General features: G+C 38.4%; 1 protein-coding gene across 1 annotated transcript in view; it reads left to right on the top strand.

The window, feature by feature from the left end:
• PKD2L2 (polycystin 2 like 2, transient receptor potential cation channel) overlaps nucleotides 1-24,959 on the top strand; it is a 38,837-nt gene that overhangs the window by 4,891 nt on the left and 8,987 nt on the right. The window contains exons 4-12 of the mRNA XM_081825610.1: nucleotides 2-258; nucleotides 2,599-2,820; nucleotides 8,117-8,345; nucleotides 10,256-10,426; nucleotides 10,723-10,904; nucleotides 18,126-18,246; nucleotides 18,942-19,043; nucleotides 20,714-20,778; nucleotides 21,383-21,437. Coding sequence (XP_081681736.1) covers nucleotides 2-258; nucleotides 2,599-2,820; nucleotides 8,117-8,345; nucleotides 10,256-10,426; nucleotides 10,723-10,904; nucleotides 18,126-18,246; nucleotides 18,942-19,043; nucleotides 20,714-20,778; nucleotides 21,383-21,437 — 1,404 coding nt within the window. The remainder of the gene's footprint in view (nucleotide 1; nucleotides 259-2,598; nucleotides 2,821-8,116; nucleotides 8,346-10,255; nucleotides 10,427-10,722; nucleotides 10,905-18,125; nucleotides 18,247-18,941; nucleotides 19,044-20,713; nucleotides 20,779-21,382; nucleotides 21,438-24,959) is intronic.

The raw sequence follows: 24,959 nt of genomic DNA, 5'->3' as shown, positions 1-24,959 counted from the left end.
GTTTATGGAAGGACCCCTTTTGGAAGGTCTGTACTGGGACGCATGGTACACTAACAAGACGTTGTATGATTTAAAGAACACCAGTCGCATCTACTATGAGAACATACTTTTAGGAGTCCCCAGAGTCCGTCAACTAAAAGTCCGCAACAACACATGCAAGGTCTATTCATCCCTTCAGTCTTTGATGAATGAATGTTATGACAGATACACTTCTAAAAATGAAGACCTGGCTGATTTTGGCCTTAAAGTGGAAACTGAGTAAGTAATATAAAATTACATGTAACTTTTCCTAGCATCTTACCATTGTATCTTTAAAAAATTAGGAAAATATGTATATTTTCCAAATAATACCAACAGTGGTCTGGCAGGTAAGGAGACTATTTCAATAATCGTAACAAAGGAAGGAGCAGTGTTTAGAAAAGTAAGAGTGAACCTGTTATTTTGTTTACCAAAGGATATAAAGAGTATTCTTTTTTTTCTAACTGGGGTATATGAAGTGCTAAGTCATTTTGAACATAAGGTAAAACATCCATTTCTGCTTTTACAGTACTCAAATCAGCTTTTCTGTCTCTGACCAGACTCCCTCAAACACATCCCAAAAGCTTCTTGGGACCCTTAGGGAGTGTGTTAGGTGTGCTCTGCCACTTTCTTCCTTTCTCACTCTTACTTCAGTGATATCCTCTGTTATTGCCAATATGGAAAAGGAGCAGTTATGCTCTGGAGGCACTGCATCTGACGATGCCTACCAAAGATATTGTAGCAGTGTTCTCCAAATTGGCTGAGGCTAATGCTGGTGTACACTCATGTCTATACTGAAGACAGGACACCCAAAGCCAGAAGCTGCTGGTGTCATTGCTTTTACAGTCCTATGAAAATCTCAGGGGGCAGAGAACACATTTTTTAACTTAATATTTATCAAAATGATACAAATACAATTCTCCAGAGGCAGCCTCTTTGAACTCTTTTAGTTGTTTCTTCTGGTGTACTTTCTAAATAATGTGCTTGTACTGCTATTACTTGATTTTACGGTTTTATGTATCTGTTGTGGCTGTCATGTGTCCCTCCCTCTACACACACACTTCCCATTTCCCTTAGCCTGTTGTTAGATCATAATTTTTGTTAATCGTTAGTCAGTGTTTATATTATAAATATGAGCAATGATTACATTTCTTTTCTTCAACAACCTCTCCTGTAGCATCAAGATTAATCACTGCTTTACAGTTTTTGTTGACTTGTTTTTTCTTTGTGTAAGTTTTTGGTTATACTTTAGGATAGCAAAGTGCTCATATAATTCTTAGAAATCCGATGAACTCATAAGTATGGTGACACAGTCTCTTAGATATTACTGAACTGTATACTACTTCTCTTTAAATGAAAAATTACAAAATAAATCAGTTAATCAATTGCACATTTTAAATTGGAATCTAAAAGCTAATCTGTTGGGTATTCTATTATTCCAAATTCCCATAACAACTAAAAGTAAGTTAAATACCAAAATTAACACTACAGACTTGGAATGATAATACTTGTTATTCCCTAACAAAATAAGAATCAATCTGTGCTTGCTTATCTATCTAAAATGTAATATTCACTAATTAAAAACATCATAAAAAATTGGAAGTAGGAGAGGATTGGTGTAACAAATGTTCTTGTTTCAGTTTAACAACCATGTGGAAAACACTCAAAAATACAACAATGGAATTTTCATTAAATCTGAGTATTTTTTCTTAGTGGTATCACTTTTCCCCCCTCCTGAAAACAAACAGTATTATTAATAGAAAAACAACTCTAAGCAGTATACCTTTGGATAATCATTCAAGTCTGTCTGGGGAGGCTGAACAGGGACTGAAATGAGGAGTCAAAACTTTATTTTTTGATATTCCATAATTAAAAGTTGAAAGGATGGGGGTGCTTGGTTGGCTCAGTTGGTTGCGCGTAGGACTCTTGATACCGGCTCAGGTCATGATTTCAGAGTCGTGGGATCGGTCCCCACGTCCCGCTCCATGCTGAGCATGGAGCCTGCTTGGGATTCTCTCTCTCCTTCTGCCCTTCCCCCCACCTTACATGTGCTTGCTCACTCTCTCTGTCTCTCAAAAAAAGTAGAAAGGATGGAAACAAAATTCAGTTAAGCACATTTTACTTTGATTTATAAACTTTTGTAAAATAAGATACCTCCTGGGGCACCTGGGTGGCTCAGTCAGTTAAGCGTCTGCCTTCAGCTCAGGTCATGATCCAGGGGTCCTGGGATTGAGTCCCACATCAGGCTCCTTGCTCAGCAGGGAGTCTGCTTCTCCCTCTGCCCCTCCCCCTCCCCTTTGCTTGTGCTTTCTTTCTCTGACAAATAAATAAAATAAAATCTTTAAAAAAAAAAACCTTTTCTCATTGCATCTAGTCCAGTGGGTTGCCCACACTAAACACTAAAAAATGAAAACATACTAAATCTTAATCCTTTTAATCCTTAACTCATTGTCTTGCTTCAAAGTTAGTATAAAACTTATGAACTTAATACTGCTTTTTTTTTTAATGTTAGCTTAAATTCTTAGAATACATCTCGGTCAGGCTTTCTCGTCTCTTCATTATTCTTTTTATACCTAACAGATGGAAGTACGCTACTCCTGATAGTACCTCCCCTTGGCACTGGGGATTTGTTGGTGTTTACCGAAATGGGGGATTTATTTTCACTTTATCAAAATCAAAATCTGAAACAAAAAACAAGTTTATTAACCTTCAACTGAACAGCTGGATCACAAGAGGGACTAGAGTTATTTTTATTGATTTTTCATTATACAATGCTAATGTAAACCTGTTTTGCATAATCAGGTAAGTGACTCAAAACCTCTTTATTATAAGTGTCTTGAATTTAAAAAGCCTTCAGAGGGGCACTTGGCTGGCTCACTCAGGAGCATGGGACTCTTGGCCTCAGGGTCATGAGTTTGGGCCCTACATTGGGCATGGAGCCTGCTTAAAATGTATACATACATACATACATGGCATCCAGAGCCATCATTAGGGTTTCTAGTTTGTGCGTGTTTATACTGAGATTAAAATCATAAGCCTCGGGGCACGTGGGTGGCTCGGTCAGTTAAGCATCTGACTCTTGATCTCATCTCAGGCCTTGATCTCACATTTGTGAGTTCAAGCCCCACGTTGGGCTCCATGCTGGGCCTGGAGCCTACTTAAAAAAAAAGTCATAGGGTTACCTGGGTGGCTCAGTTGATTAAGCGTCTGCCTTCAGCTCAGGTCATGATCCTAGCATCCTGGGATCAAGCCCCACATCGGAATCCTTGCTACTTGGGAGCTTCTCCCTCTGCCTGCCGCTCCCCCTGCTTGTGCTCTTTCGCTCTTGCTGTCAGATAAATCAATCTTTAAAAAAAAAAAATAGGCCTCAAAATAAATATAAAGTAGTTATGCCAATAATGAATAAGATGGTAAAGAAGCATCATATTCATTGTTTCATTGTTTTGGAATATATTCAAGAACATGGAGAATTACTTAACATACAATATGTTTTATATTAAGGATATATAGTCTTACTCTGCAGCTGCACAGATCTCACGTTTAGTCTTGATTTCTACCTCTAAATCAGATCATTTAAATCTGTTGATTTCTTTTCAGAATGAGCTTCTTTATTAAGTTATTAATTTTTGTCTCAAGAATGAAGAATTTATATTTCAAACAATATATATCCGTAGCCGGCATCCTAGAAATGATTAGAGCCTGTGGTGATTTGCAAAAATGGCCCCAATTCTTCACATCTTTGCCATGTAACGTTGCAGTGCTCTGCCACCCATGGTTGCCTGCATTACCCAGCTCCTGATGTTAGGCTCAGCCTTGGTTTTTTTTTTTGTTTTGTGGTTGTTGTTTTAATTTGTTTAATTTAAATTCAATTAATTAACAATGCATTATTAGTTTCAGAGGTAGAGTTCAGTGATTTCATCAGTTTTATATAATACCCAGTGCTCGTTACATCACATGCCCTCCTTTATGTCCATCACCCAGTTTCCCCATCCTCCCAACCCCCTCCGTCCAGCAGTCCTCAGTTTCTTATGATTAAGAGTCTCTTATGGTTTGTCTCCCTCTCTGATTTCATCTTGTTTTATTTTTTCCTCTCTTCTCCTATGATCTATTTTATTTCTTAAATTCCACATATGAGTGAGATCATATGATAATTGTCTCTCTCTGATTGACTTATTTCCCTTAGCATAATACCCTCTAGTTCCATCCACATTATTGCAAATGGCAAGATTTCATTCTTTTTGATGGCTGAATAGTATTCCATTGTAGATATACACACCACATCTTCTTTATCCATTCATCTGTCAATGGACATCTGGGCTCTTTCCATACTTGGCTATTGTGAACATTGCTGCTATAAACATTGGGGTGCAGGTGCCCCTTTTGAGGACGACATTTGTATCTTTGGGGTTAATCCCGAGTAGTACAGTTGCTGGGTCCTAGGGTAGCTCTATTTTCAACTTCTTGAGGGACCTCCATACCGTTTTCCAGAATGGCTGCACCAGCTTGCATTTCCCACCAAGAGTGTAAGAGGGTTCCCCTTCTCTGCATCCTCGCCAACATTTGCTGTTTCCTGACTTGTTCATTTTAGCCATTCTAACTGGTGTGAGATGGTATCTCAATGTGGTTTTGATTTGTATTTCCCTGATGCCGAGTGATGTTGAGCATTTTTTATGTCTGTTGGCCATTTGGATGTCTTCTTTGTAGAAATGTCTGCTCATGTCTTCTGCCCATTTCTTGATTGGATCATTTGTTCTTTGGGTGTTGAGTTTGATAAATTCTTTATAGATTTTGGATACTGGCCCTTTATCTGATAAGACATCTGCAGATATCTTCTCCCATTCTGTAGGGTGTCTTTGGTTTTGTTGACTGTTTCCTTTGCTGTGCAAAAGGTTTTTATCTTGTTGAAGTCCCAGTAGTTCATTTTTGCCTTTGTTTCCCTTGCTTTGGAGATGTGTCTAGTGAGAAGTTGCTGCAGCCAAGGTCACAGAGGTTGCTGCCTATGTTCTCCTCTAGGATTTTGGTGGATTCCTGTCTCACATTTAGGTCTTTCATCCATTTTGAGTCTATTTTTGTGTATGGTGCAGGAAAATGGTCCAGTTTCATTCTTCTGCATGTGGCTGTCTAATTTTCCCAACACCATTTCTTGAAGAGACTGTCCTTTTTCCATGGGATATTCTTTCCTGCTTTGTCGAAGATTAGCTGACCATAGAGTTGAGGGTCCATTTCTGGGTTCTCTATTCTGTTCTGTTGATCTACATGTCTGTTTTTGGGCCAGTACCATACTGTCTTGAAGATTACAGCTTTGTAATAGAGCTTGAAGTCCGGAATTGTGATGCCACCAGCTTTGCTTTTCTTTTTCAACATTCCTCTGAGTATTTGGGGTCTTTGCTGGTTCCATACAAATTTTAGGATTATTTGTTCCAGCTCTGTGAAAAACGTTGATGGCATTTTGATAGGGATTGCATTGCATGTATAGATTGCTCTAGGTAGCATAGACATTTTAACATTATTTGTTCTTCCAGTTCATGAGCATGGAACATTTTTTCCCTTTCTTTGTGTCTTCCCCAATTTCTTTAATGAGTGTTCTATAGTTTTCTGAGTATAGATCCTTTGCCTTTTGGTTAGGTTCATTCCTAGGAATCTTATGGGTTTTGGTGCAATTGTAAATGGGATTGACTCCTTAATTTCTCTTTGGGCTTAGCCTTGTGACTTGCTTTGGTCAATGGAATGGGAGCAGGTAAGATACAAGCAGAAGTTTGAAATGAGTTTGCCTGTTAAAACTTGTTCTCTAGGGGCGCCTGGGTGGCTCAGTCGTTAAGCGTCTGCCTTCGGCTCAGGTCATGATCCCGGGGTCCTGGGTTCGAGCCCCAAATCGAGCTCCCTGCTCGGCAGGAATCCTGCTTCTCCCTCTCCCACTCCCCCTGCTTTGTGTTCCTGCTCTCACTGTGTCTCTCTCTGTCAAATAAATAAATAAAATCTTTAAAAAAAAAAAAAAACTTGTTCTCTGGCATTTCTGCCATTACATGAGAAGGACATGTCTGGGTTGATGTGGACCCAGAAGGATGGTAAGAGACATTCCCTTATAAGGAAGAAGAGAAGGCGAAGGAGGAGGAGGAGAAGGGGAAAGAATCAGCAGGCAGGGGAGAGAACCCTCTAAAGAGAAAAAATTCTTTCCATTATTCTGATGATCTTAGTGCATTTGCCTAACCTGGACCATGCTAATTGGCTTTAGGCCTGTGTTCTAGAATCACACACTGACAAAGAAACAGGATTACCATGATTGAATCTGTCTGGGGATTGAATCAGCTTCCTCTGAGTGATCTGGGAATGAGTGGATGCCTGGTACAATAAGTGTTCTATTAGAAAGGAGGAATGGAATAATGACCACAGACGAGCAAAGAGTAATATCCACTAAAATCTTAGTGAATCTTAAATCTCTCTCATGAGTCTTACATTTCTACCCTAAATGGAATACAGAATTGGTGTCTACTCTGACTAGGGGATTTTGCCCTTGTGCAACAGTGACAGTGAAACCAACCATGGCCTTTAAAATCTGGAAAAATGAATAAAACAAATCTATTGTCTTAAGTAGCATGGACATTACACCATTTCTTTTATAGTTTTTTTCTCTTCTTTCAGGGAATCAGAGCTTTTTACCAACATTAATCACTCTTTCCAACAGTTCTGATCAGGATAAAGAATACAAATAATTTTTATGCCTTAAACACGAGGAGAAACATTGGGATAACTGGCTTAAAATCATAAGGAGAACTCCTTGTTACACTAGACTAAGTCCAGATTTCCTGTCCCTGGGGTTTATGCTTATTGTTACCTTTTAAAATGTTACTTTTTAGAAACTAACAAATTTTATTTTTTAAAAAAAGATTTTATTTTTTGACAGATACAGGGAGAGAGGGAATACAAGCAGGGGGAGTGGGAGAGGGAGAAGCAGGCTTCCCATGGAGCAGGGAGCTCAATGTGGGGCTCGATCCCCGGGATCATGACCTGAGCCAAAGGCAGATGCTTAATGACTGAGCCGCCCAAGCGCCCCAGAAACTAGCAGATTTTAAAACTTTAAACTGGTGGTATATCTAATCAGTAGTTGTATGGGAGCACATTACTTAAGACCTTACCCATGTACTTTCCTTTTGTAAACATATCTGGTAAACTAAACTGAATACTGTTCTTTTTTCCCTTTTTACTAGTGTACACTTCAGATCAAAATATTGAGTTTCTTTCACTTGACTCACTTATCCAACATTGCACACCTACTACATGCAAGGAAAAACGAACAGTTCTGTTTTCTGTTTAACTGGTTTTGGATTTTATTTTGGCAGCACCTTATTCCAGTAGCAATAATATTTGCTAATATATCTAAGTAGGAATAATTACATTATGATAGAGATACTGGGTTCCTTAAATTATTGCGAATTCTTAATTATCTGAAGTTGTAGAGAGCAGTAGAAATACAGTGAACAATCTCAAAATCTTTTTATTTAGTGTTGGAATTAATTTTTGTACTTCTCTTTGCATATAAATCCTTGTATCCAACATCCTGTGCCTAAAGTAAACAGGAAACATTTGTTTTAGTAGACCATGTAATCTTGACATTTAGAAGCAAGAAGTATCTCTGATAATCTAAAGGGGGAGAGTGTATTTTCCTTCTCTGAAACATTCAAGAATTATGTATTCTGGGGGGAGTACTGATTAATAACAGTAACTAACAGTATAGCATTTCTTGAACATCATCTCATTCTCTTGTGGAGATAAAGTGGTATTCCCAGTGATGATCAAGAAATCTAAACACAAAATAGAAAGAATGTCTGGCTAACATCATATCTTACTTTTTCAATGACATTGGTCTTTGACCACTGTGAATATTCAGAGTACAAAAAAAGTGAAGCCATTAAAAAATAAGTAAATCCACTAGAATTTCTTTTAAATTGAACACATGACCCCAATAAAACATATTTTCTATAAAATAACTGATTATTAAAGTACACATCATCACAAATTAGAAACTTCACATTGAGTTAGGTACTGAAATATAAATGCTTGAAATAAATGAACAGTTACTTTCACTAACCTAATTTTACAGATTGGTGGCAGAATTCCCTGCAACTGGAGGAATAATTACTTCATGGCAGTTTAACTCTGTGAAGCTCCTCAGATATGTTAGCTACTATGATTATATTATTGCTTCCTGTGAAATCACATTTTGTATTTTTCTTATTGTCTTCACAACACAAGAAGCCCAAAAAGTTAGAGAATTTAAGTCTGCCTATTTCAAAAGTGTTTGGAACTGGCTAGAATTACTACTTTTGGTGGTAAGTATACATTCATATGTATTGTTGGAGGGAATCAAATCTGAACGCACCAATGAGGGAGGTGTAAAAAGCAAACTTTTCATCTGGCAACTAGCTAAGGGGCAGCTCCGTCTCTCTCTCCCCCATCCCCAAGTCCCAAACCCCCACCCCAACCCCTCAGCTCTTCAGGAGCCCAGCTGGTACAATTTCAAAGCTGCAAGTACAATTATAAAAGGAACTGTCATAGGGCATACTAACGGTGGGCCTCCAAAAGTAAGAAGTCTATTTTTGGGGGCGCCTGGGTGGCTCAACTGGTTAAGCATCTGCCTTCAGCTGGGATCATGATTTCGGGGTCCTGGGATCGAGCCCTGGTGTCAGGCTCCCTGCTCAGTGGGGAGTCTGCTTCTCCCACTCTATCTCTGTGCTCTCTCTCGCTCACTCTCTCTAAAATAAAAATATTTTTTTTTCTCTGATTTGGTCCTTGAGAAAACCAGCATAAACTTAGAAGAATAGGTGATTCTATAGGTATTATTATTTAATGCACACAGTAGGTCTCCCCTCACTCAAAAAAATGTGTTTCTTATAGGGCGTCATGTTGAAAATCATGGTTATTTTTGTACATGTACTCTTCTATGTGCCTCTCTGTTTTCCTCCTCACACTGAATTTTTTTTTTTTAAGATTTTATTTATTTATTTGACAGAGACACGCGAGAGAGGGAACACAAGGAATAATACTTCATGGCAGTTAACAAGTAGGGGGAGTGGGAGAGGGAGAAGCAGGCTTCCCGCAGAGCAGGGAGCCCGATGCGGGGCTCGATTCCAGGACCCTGAGATCATGACCTGAGCCGAAGGCAGACGCTTAACTGAGCCACCCAGGCGCCCCTCTCACACTGAATTTTGAAAGAATATGCAAAATCAAGCCTAGGAAGAATACTGAAAGGGGGGTCCAGGGGGAGTGAGCAGCCAGAGGGTAGTTTGTGGGCACAGCGAATACCAGGATTGGGAATATAGTCTCTGAAAGAAATCCAAAAACTGCCAGTTCTTGTCAATGGAATGGACTAAAACAAAGAGGTAGGCAGGGTGGGACAAATGGTAAGAACTTGGTCTTAGAAACAATGAACAAACATTTCTGGCTTATACACCCTTACTGACCCTTAGTTATAGCCAATCCAGGATATAATCCTTGTTTCCCAAAACCAGATTAAAAGTTTCTCAGAGTCAGGAAATGTACCACCTACCTCTCTGGTATCCCCGATAATACTTAACATACAGCCTAACATTGAACGTTTAACTATCTGAGCATTTCAGGCAAAGGAAGTCAAAGGAAGATTTTCATGACAGTTTGAAAGCTGTGATACCTGATATAACCTTGTTCCGAAATCCTCCTCTAGAAGAGCTGTCAGAGGGCTCTCAAGGCTTATTTTTGTGTCACTGAAAAATTTTTTCTTTCAGTGTTACGTGGTAGAAAATATTAAACTTTTAAGGATCATGTGTATGGAAGTGTTGAACTACTATACTGTACACATGAAACTAATATAACACTGTATGTTAACTACACTGGAATTATAAATAAATACATAAACACATAAATAAAAATAAACTTCTAGGTATCATGTAGTTACATGGAGCAGAAATGCAGCCTTGTCAGAATAACATAATCATTTTAGACATTTGTGCTTTATGACTCAAAGAAACAGGCAGATAGATTAGGATGGTCAGGTGACCAGTATTTCTGCACTTTTGTGATCGTCTTGCTATCTTAAACTTCTGTAAGTTGCGGTTCACTTCCATTCACGTAAAAGCCTATGTCTTAATTCCCCTCCCTTTTTGTTAAACTTCTGATGAACTTTTTCCTGTGTCTGTTCGGAGGCTGCAGGAAAATCAGAAGTAGAAATTGTCTCTAATTTAACATTTCTTATTTTCCCATTTAGTTGTGTTTTGTGACTGTTTCCTTCAACATATACTGTAATATACAAATTTTTCTCTTACTTGGAGACCTGTTAAAAAATACCGAAAAATATTCAGACTTCTATTTTCTTGCATACTGGCACACTTACTACAACAATATAATTGCTGTCACCGTCTTTTTTGCATGGATAAAGGTATTTATACTTTATTATATTAAATACAACAGATTAGATAAGTGGTTTTTTTAGATAGCAAAATGGGAACTAAAGCGGCAAAGTTATGGAAAAAAAAAAGGATTTTCTTAACTATAAAGTAACTTTAAAAAGTAGGTTGGCCTTGCAATGATTGTGGGCAAATCCTCAAACACTCCTAACTATCACTATTAAACACTTCCTTTAATTTGAAGCAAATTTTTTCTGAAATTAATTTAACTTACTGTTAGTATGATATTAGATATTCTTCTGTTTCAATTAACTTTGTTCTTTTTCAGATATTCAAATTCATAAGTTTTAATAAGACAATGTCTCAGCTGTCATCAACCTTGTCCCGCTGTATCAAAGACATAGTAGGATTTGCCATCATGTTTTTTATAATATTCTTTGCTTATGCTCAGTTAGGATTTCTTGTTTTTGGATCACAAGTTGACGACTTTTCCACTTTTCAAAATGCCATGTAAGCTGTTAGAGTAAATGTAATCATATTTACTAACTTAGAAGAAAACAAATCATGGAAAGGCCTATAATAAGTAGTAATATATGTTTTAATACATTTAAACTTGGTTTTATATTTTCACTGATAGAAAAATACCTGGTCACACTCACAGTAGTATTTAGCATTAAAAGATCCCAGTGGATAGTGCAGTCCATTTTTTAAATGTTAAGAGGTCAAGTTAGAAAAATAATTTTTCATTTTTCATTGGTAAAAAGCTTACCAAATATAACAGAAATTGACCTCTATGTCTCTGTAATATTTATTGTCTGGAGAAAAGAAAGTTTAAATGTTTCTCTTTAAGGCCTCTACCTTTAGAATCCTTTTATTGATATTCACCTGATTGTCCTTTGCTGATCTGGCAAAGCTGTGTTTTAAAAATATTTTTAGGGCGCCTGGGTGGCTCAGTCAGTTAAGCGGCTGCCTTCGGCTCAGGTCATGATCCTGGAGTCCCGGGATCGAGTCCCACGTCAGGCTCCCTGCTCAGCAGGGAGTCTGCTTCTCCCTCTGACTCTCCTCCCTCTCATGCTCTCTGTCTCTCATTCTCTCTCTCGCAAATAAATAAAATCTTAAAAAAAAAAAAAAATTTAAAAATATTTTTATATGCATAAAGCAATCAGCAGGCAACAAACTTATACAACTGATCAGGTAGAATCCTTAGAAAAGTATTCAGATTTTTTTTAAGTGAATAATTTAAATAAATTCACTCTCCTTTTTGGGTAAGTAAAATAAGTTCTGTGTGTGTAAGAAAATTATGATAGTCTGAAATATAATTTCTCAAAATATGTTCTGTGTAACTTAGACCAAGATTGGTGGGAAATGGCTTCATATTTAAGTAAGTTTTTGAAATTTTGCATCACTCTTTTGAAAATTTGCAGTGCATATTAACATATGGCCCTGAGAAAAACTGCAATAACTTTTTTAACTTTAGTCAAGAATTCCCCAAACTTACTTGTCCTTTTACTTGATTTTGGGGGAGTTCTGGTCTAAGGAAATGTCTTAAATTACTCTCTTTTCACTATCCACGTGGATATATTTGAAGTGCCAATTCTAAGAAATTTCATAATATTTGCTGAAATAACCCTTTATTAATTAGAGAAAGAAGAGTGGACTAGGAACCAAGAGGATATAGTTCTACTTTCGACTTCTGCACTAGCTATTCAACTTTTATAGACCTTTATTTCTTTATCTACAAATGAAGGGACTGGACTAAGTTACTTCCAGAGATTCTTTCCGATGTCAAACAGCCTACAATTTGAGAAGTCTAATTAGCTTTCTTTTGAGTGAATTATGTTTGCAGTTTCAACAACTTCTTGGTCCTTTCCTAGGATCTTAATTCAAGTGTCACTAATAAAACTTAGTAGTATTAGACATTGAATATAAATGTAGTAATTTACAGAACTTGGAAATTGGTCTTACCCTAGATAGTGGAGAAGAAAGGAAGTATACGGCACAGAATAAACAGGTAGACAACTTTGGAATACATTAATGAGGGGACCTCTGCTTTTGGTAATGATGTGCTAGGTTATTCAGATCAACCTCCTCTTCAGGACAGTTTAAAAAGCTAGATGAAATACAGGTAACATTGAAGAACTGACCATAAAATAGATAATAAGTGGACCAAAACCCAAAGGCAAGAACCCAGAGAAGTAAGCTCAGCATCCAAGGCTTCTTTTGCCCTGAAGCCTTCTTTTTAAGTTTATAAGGATTTTTTTTTATTGTGTTAAGATACACGTAAAATTTACCATCTTAACCATTTCTGAGTGTACAATTCAGTGAGATTAAGTACATTCATACTGTGCAACCATCACCACCATCCATCTCCAGAACTCTTTTCATCTTGTAAAACTGAAACTATGCCCATTAATCAAGAATTCTCCACTTTCCCCCTTTCCCAGTCTCTGGCAACCACCATTCTACTTTTTGTCTCTCTCTTTTGATTTTCATTAACTCTAGGTGTTTAGTGGGATCATACAGTATTTGCCTACTTGTGACTGATTTATTTCACTTAGCATGCCTTCAGGATTCATCAGTGTCATGCAATATGTCAGAATTTCCTCCCTTTTCTTAACTTTCTCCATGTCTTTTAGTTCTTTGAGCGTCTCTAAGATGGTTGTTTTAAAGTCTTTGTCTAGTAGCTTTGCTATCTGGTCTTTCTCAGGGATATTTCTGTTGGTTTATTTTTTTCCTTTGATTGGGTCATACTTTCCTGCTTCTTTGTATGTCCTGTCTTTTCTTGTTGTTGAAACCTGGACATTTGAATGTAGAATGTGATAACCCTGGAAATGACATTCTTGCCCTTCACCAGGGTTTCCTGTTTTTTGTTTTGTTTTGTTTATTATTGGGTACTGTCTTCATGCTAAGGAGTAGCCTGAAGTGTAAAGGTCTTCTTAGGTCTTTTCTGAGCCTGCACCTTTCCTTGGGGATGCATGGTGACTTTCTAATTTCCTCCGTATATGCAGTTACTTTTGATGTCTTTAATGTCTGGCTCCCAAAAGGGGAAAAAGAGAAAAATGAAGGAGGAGGGGAGGGCACCAGCTCTTTAATCCCAAGGACATTAATTCAGCAAGAGGGAGAGGGACTTGAAAAAGACAGGGGAACATGCCCACCTCTTTCTGCATCCTTGTGATCAGAAGGAGCAATCAGAACACAGACCCCTAATGTTTGGAGAACAGTGTCCTGAATGCCCACCCTCGTTCCCACAGGTTGCATGCAAACTGCTCCAGGAATATATGCATGGCTCCCTGCCATGGGCTGGGGGGTGGCAGATGGGTAGCTTTTACCAAACTAAAACCTGAAATTGACCAAAATTGTCTAAGCCTTCCCCTGGAAGTTGTAAGCCTTAAATAGATTCCAGAATTCCAAAACAGTTACATCAGATAAATTCTGCCTATGTCATTCTTGTCTAGGTGGGGAGACATATTCCTAATGTTTCCTACTCCACCACCCTCCCCAAACCCTCCACCATGAAGGCATTTTTGATAATCCAGAGAAATCGTCAAGAAAATGTGTTTCTGGCCACCTCTCCAGGAGAAGGAGACAGAAGACAAAGTCCAGTGCTTGCATGGGGGGAGAGGCAGGGAGGGCTTGTCTGATAACCTCTCCACACATCAGGCAGGGAAACTGAAGTGCTAAAGTCTCAAGTTAAAGGTGAATCAATCCCTCATAATTACCGAAGTATCCAGGGAATTTCATGTCTTAAACTTGGATTAAGATGGTCCTGGGTTAGAATGCCTGTGTGCATCTGCAGACACAAACAAAAAACCTCTCTGGAGAAAGTTTATTCATCCTCAGCCTCAAATTACTTCTACAAGCAATTTTTCAAATATAACTTACTGCTCATAGTCAAAGGCAACCTGGTACAGAAGGGGTAAGAAATCATAAGCAAGAACTAGCAGATAACAAACAACAGACTCAAAGACTTCCAATATTAGAATAATCACAAAATACTTACTATATTTAGAAAAACATAAGTCAGAAAACATCTTTAGAGAACAGGACAGTATAAAAAGTGACATCTTTGAAAAAGTTAGAATTCCAGAACTGAAAATTGCAGTAACTGAGAATAAAAACCTAGTTGACATGGAGCGCCTTGGTGGCTCAGTTGGTCCTGGGCATCAGATTCTTGATCTCGGCTCAGGTCTTAATCTCAGGGTTGTGGATTTGAGCCCCACAGTGGGCTCCACAAAAAACAAACAAAACACCTAGTTGACAGGTTTGACAGCAAATAAGAGATGAAGAGAGAATGAGTAAAGTGAAAAATAGGCCAGCAAAAATTACTGAAAATGTGGCATAGAGATACGGAAAGTAGGAGAAGGTAGGAGGTATGAAGACTGGAACAAGAAGGCCTAACATGTTTAACCTGAGTTACAGAAGACAGACAGTGGACCAGGCAATATTTGGAGAATGCTGAAGAATAGCTAAATATCCAGTCATGTGAAGTCATATTAACCACAGTGGTATATTATGATAGAACAATCTGTTACGAATTTTAATTTATAAGAGAGAACTCTAGAAAGTTACCAGGGGTATGAGGAAGCTACAAAACAGTATTTTCATTCAATATAACCCTGTATTCTAAGCAGTCATGGTGTTCCTGTTAGGTTGGGGGGGAGGGTAGATAAACTAAACTCAGACAAACTAAACTCCAATTAGGAGAAAAATGACAATTACATTGCATTTGAAGTCTCCATTTCCTATGTGATTATAACCATTCAGCAAATTGGTTAGGTTTTGTTATTCACATTACTTACACAACAGAGGTATCTGGACCTCAGTCAGAAGGTCTGAATGGAAGCTTTAGTTAACAAGCTAATTTCTGGAAAGGAGAAATGGTGGCTTTAACTTATCTTTTCTCCTGTAAATACAACTCAAGGATTACAGATCAAGTTTGATCAAAACTGAAACAGAGCCTCTCGTTCTCCTATACCAGAGAGGAAAGAGTATTTGTTGAGAGATTTTGGTCTCCTTCCAGTTCCACTTTTCTTTTTGTATCTTGTGTAGAAGAACATTGTAAACCAGTATTAAAAGCTGAATAAGGGTGCCTGGGTGGCTCAGTTGGTTAAGCGACTGCCTTCGGCTCAGGTCATGATCCCGGAGTCCCTGGATCGAGTCCCTGGATCGAGTCCCGCATCGGGCTCCCTGCTCGGCAGGGAGTCTGCTTCTCCCTCTGACCCTCCCCCCTCTCATGTGCTCTCTCTCTCTCATTCTCTGTCAAATAAATAAATAAAATCTTAGAAAAAAAAATAATAAATAAATAAATAAATAAAAGCTGAATAAATGGGGTGCCTGGGTGGCTCCATTGGTTAAGCGACCGACTCTTGGTTTCAGCTCAGGTCGTGATCTGAATCATGAGATCCAGCCCTGCGTCGGGCTCCACACTCAGCACGGAGTTTGTTAAAGACTCTCCCTCTGCCCTCCCTGCTGTGCACTCTCTCTCTCTCTCTCAAATGAAATATTTATTTGAGAGAGAGAGAGGCAGAGGAAGAAGCAGGGTCCCCGCTGAGCAGAGAGCCCAATGTGGGGCTCGATCCCAGGACTCTGGGATCATGACCAGAGCTAAAGGCAGACGCTTAACTGGCTGAGCCAGCCAGGCACCCCTAAATAAATAAGCCTTAAAAAAAAAAAGAAAGAAAGAAAGGCTAAATACTTTAAGTATGAATGATTTAACCATGTCTTAAGTACCCAAGATGAAATTCCAGCCAACTCTTGAGTCCTAGGACTCCAAGTAGCCCATTTCTTTGAATATATTTTCTTCCTTCATTGTTTACAGCTGTGTGTTCCCTTTACATGCTGGGCAAAAGCAACCAGGAACAAGAAGCCTTCTTCCTTTTGACTGACTAACCAATCATGCAAAGTATCTACATACTATTAAAAATTCCATTCCAGACTTCCCCTTAAAATAACTCATTTTAAGCATCTAACAGCAATAACCATGGCATCAAAATATATCAAACATAAATCCAAATAAGCCCAAAGTATCAACTGTGGTTGTTCCTAATTAGCTTACAAATTTTTAAAACTTTTTTAGTACTTCCTAAAATTTCTCCCATGAACGTGCATTATTATTATAATCAGAAAAACTGGAGTGCTGCCTTTTTCTTTTAATTGTCCAATATTAGAACTCTGACTATCCATAAGGAACGTAAAATAGATGTTATCCATTCCAGAAAACAAAATATGAGTAATAAAGTAACATGCTACTGTTGCAAAACAAGAATGACAGGGATTATTTTCCTATATACTGTTCACATAAAGAAAAAAGATTAATTTCATCTAATTATTAATAATCTTTAAATTATTATTTTTAAATGATCAATTCAGGAACCTGGGTTTTAAAAATGGAAACTATAATAAATCTTTTTCTAACCTAATAACCAATTGACCCACTGACCTCCTTTGGAATTTAGGTTAAATCTGATATCACAGGTATTTCTGGGACTGTTGGATCTATTAACATTAATTAAAAGTAATGCTGAAATTTAATTAACGGGTATAGTACAGAACTCAAGCAACAATCCTTAATGTTTATCACCATTTATGAAAATTTCTAACTTGCTTCTACAGACTGCTCGGTGTTTATATTATAGCTAAAAAGATAATTATTCCTAAAAAAACAATTTTAACTTGTAAAGAAAGATCCAAATACTTTTTAAGTTAATTGTTTAATCTATGAGTAAAGATGAAATTAAACAGTTCTCAAGTTAAAAAAAATAAATCATCTACATAACTGATAACATATCCCTGGTGTGTCTGGCAATGCCATTGCAAACTAATGATGAGAGAATGAGATATCATGTTAAGGACTCCTAATTCCACCTCTGCTACTACTATGCTCATTCAAAGCCTTAATGTCCACCTTTAATATTAATAAAATGAAGATGTGTAATATTTTAAATGTTATTTTACATCAAATCCAAGATTTATAGTTATTGAAGAGAATAAAGTAAACCTCAGGGGGCGCCTGGGTAGCTCAGTCAGTTGAGTGCCCAACCCTTGATTTCGGCTCAGGTCATGGTATCAGGGTCCGGAGGCTGAGCCCTGAGTTGGGCTCTGCGCTCAGCAGGGAGTCTGCTTCTCTCCCTCTTCCCCTGCTTCCTCCCCACCCTGCTCTCTCACATGCACACTCACTCGCTCTCTCTCTCTCTCCCCCTAAAAATTACAAACAAAAAAAACACCCCACCTCTGAATCATGTTTGAGGATCATTACCAGCACTTGTTTGAGACTCAGCAAGTGACAAATTGTTGGCATCTTATTTTAGCAGAGGAGGTGTACACATTACACATATTATTAGAAATCTTAGGGTTCTTGGGTCTAGGTACAAGTTGAAAATCCTTATTGGACAAGGTCAGGTGTTCTACGTTTTAGAAGGGCACAAGAAAGGCTAAGAAGGCCATTGCCAAGACTAGTTGGTACGCAGGTATCTGAAGGGTCAGATCTTGTGGGATTCAGTAAGTGGAAGCCCATTCATTTCCTGAATCACTGTCGATCAGTTGAAGTCCTTGTCTGGCCTGTAGGGGGATATTCCACACCTAGGTTTATAGAACTCGGAGCTAACATGACTAAAGCCAGAGAATCTATGCCACATGCAGCTGGATGGATACGTTCCTAGACATAGTGGTTACCCCCATCAGTTGTCATGTATGTGTGAGGGGATGTAATGTTTTCCTTTCTTCCCATCAAAGATTTGCACAATTTCGAATTGTTCTTGGAGATTTTAATTTTGCTGGCATTCAGCAAGCCAATCGTATCCTGGGACCCATTTACTTCATCACTTTCATCTTTTTTGTGTTCTTTGTCCTGCTGGTAAGTATGACCATATATGTTCCCTTTTTTGCTTATATTTTTTTAGAATAAAAAATGAAATTAATTTAGAAGAAATTATAGTATCACTGCTTAGCCGTCAGAGCTTTTTACATTTATTAGGAATTGTGTGGATTCCTGGAAATCCAGGCTAAGTCCAGTGTCTAAATGTTTTCAGTTTGTCTTGGTGTCTGAGGTGTGCCAGGAATGTGCCCACTCTTCTCCGAATAGAACTTGAATATCCCAGGTCTCTCCAGCTGGGACATTCCATACTGGCAGGGATGAAAATATTCTGCCCATATTGCAATGGCTTCTAGCCCTTACAGCTAAAAGCTCATACCTTTGTGATTTTTTAGGAGTCCCCAGGATGTGCTTTCTCTATTACTGAGCATATGGGCTACTTTTAAAATTTAAATCTAATTTACAGATCCCAGCACTCAGGGCGCCTGGGTGGCTCAGTCGGTTAAACATCTGCCTTCAGCTCAGGTCATGATGCCAGCGGCCTGGGATTGAGCCCCACATCGGGCTTCCTGCTCGGCGGGGAGTCTGCTTCTCCCTCTCCCTCTGCCCCTCCCCTCTGCTGGGCTCTCTCTCTCTCAAAATAAATAAATAAAATCTTAAAAAAAAAAAAAATCCCAGCACTCATCAGAGTCACTAACATTTAAACTAAATTTTTACTAATTATTATTTCTCCCCAGAACATGTTCTTGGCAATTATTAATGATACTTATTCTGAAGTGAAAGCTGATTATTCAATAGGCAGAAGGCCAGATTTTGAACTTGGTAAAATGATTAAAAAGGTATGTCCAATTCTTTTCCTAATTTGAATTCTAAGACAAATCTTGTTCAGTTTATACTCTTGTCCTTTGAATAGCACTTAAACCTCAAGTAGTGGTGGGGGTTTTTTGTTTTGGTCCAATCTTGCTCTTATTTGTATTATTTCACTGCCAGGGAAGTGAGATTTCTTGCTGGCTTTAAAAAAGGTGACCAAAATTATTTCAGATTTCAATATATCAAATAGCAATTGAGCTGTGTACTAAATGCAAAGCATGTTGGGTTTTATAATAAAACTGTCCCTTCCCTCCAGAAAAATTTTAACTTAGATGCTAGTAAAATTCTATGAACAATCTTATCTTACTCACTTTCATGTTTCTGTTAATGGCAACACTCTTCTCAGTCACTCCAGGCTTAAAAACCTTGAATTTTTTATTCCCTGTCCCTCATATGGTCTGTTGCCAAGGCTTCTGTGTCAAGTTCATCTCTGTAGTTTTTGTTCACATTTGTGAGATTCAAAGACATGTTGAATTCTCACCACCACCACTGGGTTAGGGCCCTCGGTACTTTTCACCTGGCCTTCTGTCCAGTAACCTCTTCTGGCCTCTTCCCTGTGCCAGTCCAGCTCTGATATCACTTCTCTGGTCACAGTTCTTCAGAGCTTCTCTGGGCCTGTCAAAGTAAGTCCAAGTTCTTTATCTAAACCGAAGGACCTTCTCAAGTCTCACCGTCCCAACCGGTCTTTATTCCTGACCACTGAACTATGTAGCATGTCTACCTTCCATGCCTCCGTGGACAGCACGGTATGTCCCAGCCAGTGTTTGAGCACAGAGCTGTGCACCATCACTTGCCATCCCTCTCCCCTCTGGGCCCTGCTCATGTCACTCACTGACCCCAGCAGTGTTCCCTCCATTCGCTCGATGACCTGCTAATCTCCCAGAGTGGCATCTTCCCTGTCCTCTTAACACCTACCTCACTGGGGTTGTTAGTAGAGGCACGTCTGTACCATCTTGCTCATCTCTGCACAGCCATGGCTCTAACCACAGCACTTCACACAGGAAAAGTCCTAAGAGCCATGCGGCGGGTGGAGTTTAAAAACTCTGTCCAGGGACGCCTGTGTGGCTCAGTCGGTTAAGCGTCTGCCTTCGGCTCAGGTCATGATCCCAGGGTCCTGGGATCGAGCCCTGCATCGGGCTCCCTGCTCCGCGGGGAGCCTGCTTCTCCCTCTGCCTCTGTCTCTCTCTCTGTCTCTCATGAATAAATAAAAAAAAAATAAAATCTTTAAAAAAAAAAAAAAAAAACTCTGTCCAAGAACTCACCTGTAAAAGGAAACTATTAATATATCCCCCAGTGAGCTGAAGTGTAGGTTTTTTCATCTTTTATCTCTTGATTATGATGCTGGTTACATGCATTAAAGTGTTAACATCCTTAAATGCAATATATGTTAATAAAGCTTTTCAAAGATTTTTTTTTTTCCAAGTTCAAGTGCGATGCCCACAAGAGAACCCTTTCCTTTTTCACTAGCAGGCAGAAAACGTAAGCAGTGACAAAGTGAAAGATAATCATAGCATTGCCTCCGTATTTCTTTAGGGTAGTAGTCCCTGGAGACAGGCATTCCATATTTCTTATTCCTTGATCAAAATTAATACGGGATATACATTTTTTCTAATTTTAAAGTATTTTTAATTATGCCCAGAGTTACAACAATGCTCTTGAAAAACTCAGACTAAAGAAACCTGAAGAGGGAGAAGACGAAAAAAGGTAAGATGACTTAAATTTTTAACTTGCCATTTCAAACTGTATGTTGTATTAGAAACTCACAATGAGAGTAAGGTTTTGATTGCAAAACAATCACCATCCAATGTGCTGATTCTAAATACGTGTCAATACATCGTAGAACCTCCTAATTCTGTGAGTGCCATGAGACTCTAAGCTAAGCTAATTAAAAATTAATATAACACATGCTATGCCACTCAGAAAAAGCTTTAACAGAAAGCTGGACAGAATACAGACCCCCTAAAAAGGTAGGAAAAAATTTTAGTCTACTTTAAGTGCATTCACTTAGCTATCAAAATAAAAACATTTTTACAGAAAATAGTTAAGGATGTCTTTATATCTACTGAATCATTTTGGTGTCAAAATGCTTCCGAAACCCAGGCCTCTGGCAGTGGGACATAATATAAACATTTTTTTTTATAGCTAGAGATGTGACACTCTGGAGAATTTATTAATGACCACATTTTCCAAATGTTATCAGAAAGACCAAAAATGCAATTCAGATCCTTACTATAGAGCTGGTCTTATTTAATGCTGGCATTTCCCTTTCTATTGTCATATGCCTCTGATTTTTATTTTATATTCTTAGTGCGAAAAGCGGAGATTTAGTTGAGCGAGCCAGAAGAGAAGGCTTTGATGAAAATGTAAGATTTTAACTTTCTCATAAAGATAGCTTTATTAGAAATATGCCTACAAAAGGGTTCAGATTAAGAATTGAAATGATTTGCTTTCTTTAGAGCAGTAGTTTCCACCTCCAAAAATTTCTCCCAGAATCCAGCGGTTTTGTTGTTTAGAACAAGTCATTTCAATCCTACACGCTACCTTACTGTTGCGCTCAGCCAGATGCCCTGATGCTCCAGCTGTAGTCACTGTGGGATTATCACTCAGGGGGTCATGAGTATGCTCTATTGACATGATCATGTAATTTTTCTCTTGTAATCATTAATGTGATGAATCACTTTAATGTTTTATACAGCTAACCCTTGAACAATGAAAATGTTATGTTTACAGTGCTGTAAACAAAATCCGTATGTACGTGGACCCACGTAGTTCAAACCTGTGTTGTTCAAGAACCATGTTGTTGAACAACAGTTTGAACTTCGCAGGTCCAGTTATATGTGGGTCTTTTTTTTTTTAATAAATACAGTGCAGTATTTACTGTAAATGTATTTTCTCTGCCTTATGATTTTATCAGTAACATTTTCTTTCTAGCTTACTTTATTGTAACAATACAGTATATAATACATATAATATACAGAATATGTTTTAATCAACCGCTTATGATATTGGTAAGTCTTCAATCAACAGTAGGCTATTAGCTGTTAGGTTGGTTTTTTTTTTTTTAAAGATTTTATTTATTTGACAGAGACACAGCGAGAGAGGGAACACAAGCAGGGGGAGTGGGAGAGGGAGAAGAAGCAGGCTTCCTGCTGAGCAGGGAGCCCAATGCGGGGCTCGATCCCACGACCCTGGGATCATGACCCGAGCCGAAGGCAGCCGCTTAACTGACTGAGCCACCCAGGTGCCCCAGCTGTTAAGTTTTTAGGGAGTCAAAAGTTGCACACACATTTTTGACTCCACAAGGGTCGGCACCCCCTAGCCCCTGTTCAGGGTCAGGTTCCTGCTGTTCAGGGTCAGCTATACATGGAGTGGAGCTAAGTTTCTCACTGTGAGGTAAGGGAGTTACAAAAAGGAAAGGTTGAAGGTTAAAATGAACTTTGTGGTGTTGGATTAGAATTGTAGATGTGTATATGTGTGTTTGTGTGTGTGTATGTATTCTATAGCTCTGTCTATCCACTGAGAAGTCTAGAAGTAATAACACAGTTAGTTGCCCAGACCTTGGTTTCCAAATACCATTCTCTTCTAAAAGGAACCAGGGCCCCTTGGAGATATGGCTAAATTCCAGGGCTGGAAAATACAACATGAGTCTGGAATATCTTGTTGAGCCAGAAAGTAAAAGCGCTCAAAGAATGATGATCTGTTAAAAGGACACAAGAGTCAAGGTCGAGGGCTCCCGCTAGCCAAACCTGGGAATACTCAAGTACTTTAATGAATAATAATGTATAACCCATTGAATAACATCGGATTCCATGAGTTCATACTGACCTGAACATATACATGGATAAAAGTTGGAGGAAGAATGGAACTTTTCCATACCACTCCACAAAATGCATATTAATTACAAAAAGAAAAGGAGTTATGTCAGGATGGAGGAATCTGGCAGACGTTGCCTAATCAGTATGGGAAAAAACTGAAATCATATGCCAGCTGATAAGATGCTAAGAGAACACAGCATCACTTCAGTAACACTCCTGCCAAAGATGTGTAACATAACAAAACACAAAACTAAACTACTGAGGGATGTTCTACAAAATAACTGGCCTGTATTCTTCAAAAGGACCAAGAAAGCCAAGGTAAAGCTGAGGAACTATACCAGACTGAATGAGATTAAAAGACGAGTAAATGTAACTAATCCTGGACTCTAGATCCTTTTACTATAAAGGGCATCATTGGGACAAGTGGCAAATTCTAATGGGGGACTCAGCATCAGAGAATAACGATCTATCAATATCAGTTTTCTGATTCTGATGGTTATGCTGTGATTATAATAAAGGAGAATGTCCTTGTATGCAGCAAATATATACTGACATGCTCAGGGACAATGGGACAATTGTGTCGGCAACTCCAAATACTTCAAAGGAAAAAAAAATATTTGTACTGTTCTTCTAAGTTTTCTACAAGTTTGAGATTCTTTTAAAAACAAAATTAAAATTCAGTAAACCATTTCTGAAATAAAAGATGATGTAATTGAAAAACACACTGTGTACCTAGGGGAAATCACCTAGAATGAACATGATACTCATCCAAGTAAAGTATGGACTTAACAAGAAAAAGAAAACCAGGTTAGCATGACCACATTCAACACCATAAATCAACAGAAAAATACGTACAAATTATGCAAGGAAAGAAGATGTAAGCCAAGCATATTTATATCCAGCAGACTTGTGCTGCAAGTTTGTAAAGGCTCAAATAGTTTTGAACACGCAAGAACCCAGAGAATACTGTTGTATCCCTGAGGATTCTATGAGAATGATTAGAGAAATTTTGGAAAAAGCAAGAGGGGAGAGGGAAGGTATAAAGTAGAAAAAGTTGACTGGTTTGAATATATAGCTAAAAGTTAAAGAATTATCATTTAGAGTTAATAATCAGTAAGAGTAAATTTTAGCATATTTAATAATACAATAATAAATAAATAGTTTCAATGATTTTAAAACACATTTTCTTTTCACATTTTAACATTGTTAAAATCAAGATGTGCCTTATGGTTGACAGGGTGTCATACGGTAATTGGCAGCCTTTCTTTCTTAAGTGGTCCATAAACAATGGTGTGTCTTACACTAGACTCCATCTCTCAGACACAATGAAACACAGTAATAAGACTAAAGATATTGGGATGCCTGGGTGGCTCAGTCGGTTAAGCGTCTGCCTTCGGCTCAGGTCATGATCCCAGGGTCCTGGGATCGAGTCCCACATCGGGCTCCTTGCTTGGCAAGGAGTCTGCTTCTCCCTCTCCCTCTGCTGCTCCCCCTGCTTGTGCTTTCTCTCTCTCTGACAAATAAATAAAATCTTAAAAAAAAAGACTAAATATAGTTGGGTAATGGAGAGGAAGATGATGAGGAGGAAAAAACCACAAGCTCATTTTCTTGTTGAACTTGTTTGATTCCTTGTTGAGAGAACCAAAGCAAGAAGAGAGGACCCAAGTTGCATAAAAGGATACATGAATAAAAACAGACCACTAAAACAAAGGGGCGCCTGGGTGGCTCAGTTGGTTAAGCGACTGCCTTCGGCTCAGGTCATGATCCTGGAGTCCCTGGATCGAGTCCCGCATCGGGCTCCCTGCTCGGCAGGGAGTCTGCTTCTCCCTCTGACCCTCCCGACCCTCCCTCCTTTCATGTGCTCTCTCTCTCAGTCTCTCTCTCTCAAATAAATAAATAAAATCTTAAAAAAAAAAAAAAGTTTAAAAAAAACAGACCACTAAAACAAAAATATATACCATCCTAAGGGTAGAAGAACCAAAACAGAAACAAAAAGCAAAATATGCCATGTGGTAAAAAAAATTTAAAACATACCATAAAACAGTATAACTGTGACCAGTTATGTCTGAC

The sequence above is a fragment of the Leptonychotes weddellii genome, chromosome 7 (genome assembly GCF_054177405.1).
Source record: "Leptonychotes weddellii isolate Sample4059 chromosome 7, ASM5417740v2, whole genome shotgun sequence".
NCBI lineage: Eukaryota > Metazoa > Chordata > Mammalia > Carnivora > Phocidae > Leptonychotes > Leptonychotes weddellii.
Note: the sequence above shows the minus strand (reverse complement) of the source record. Positions and strands in the feature narration are given on the sequence as shown.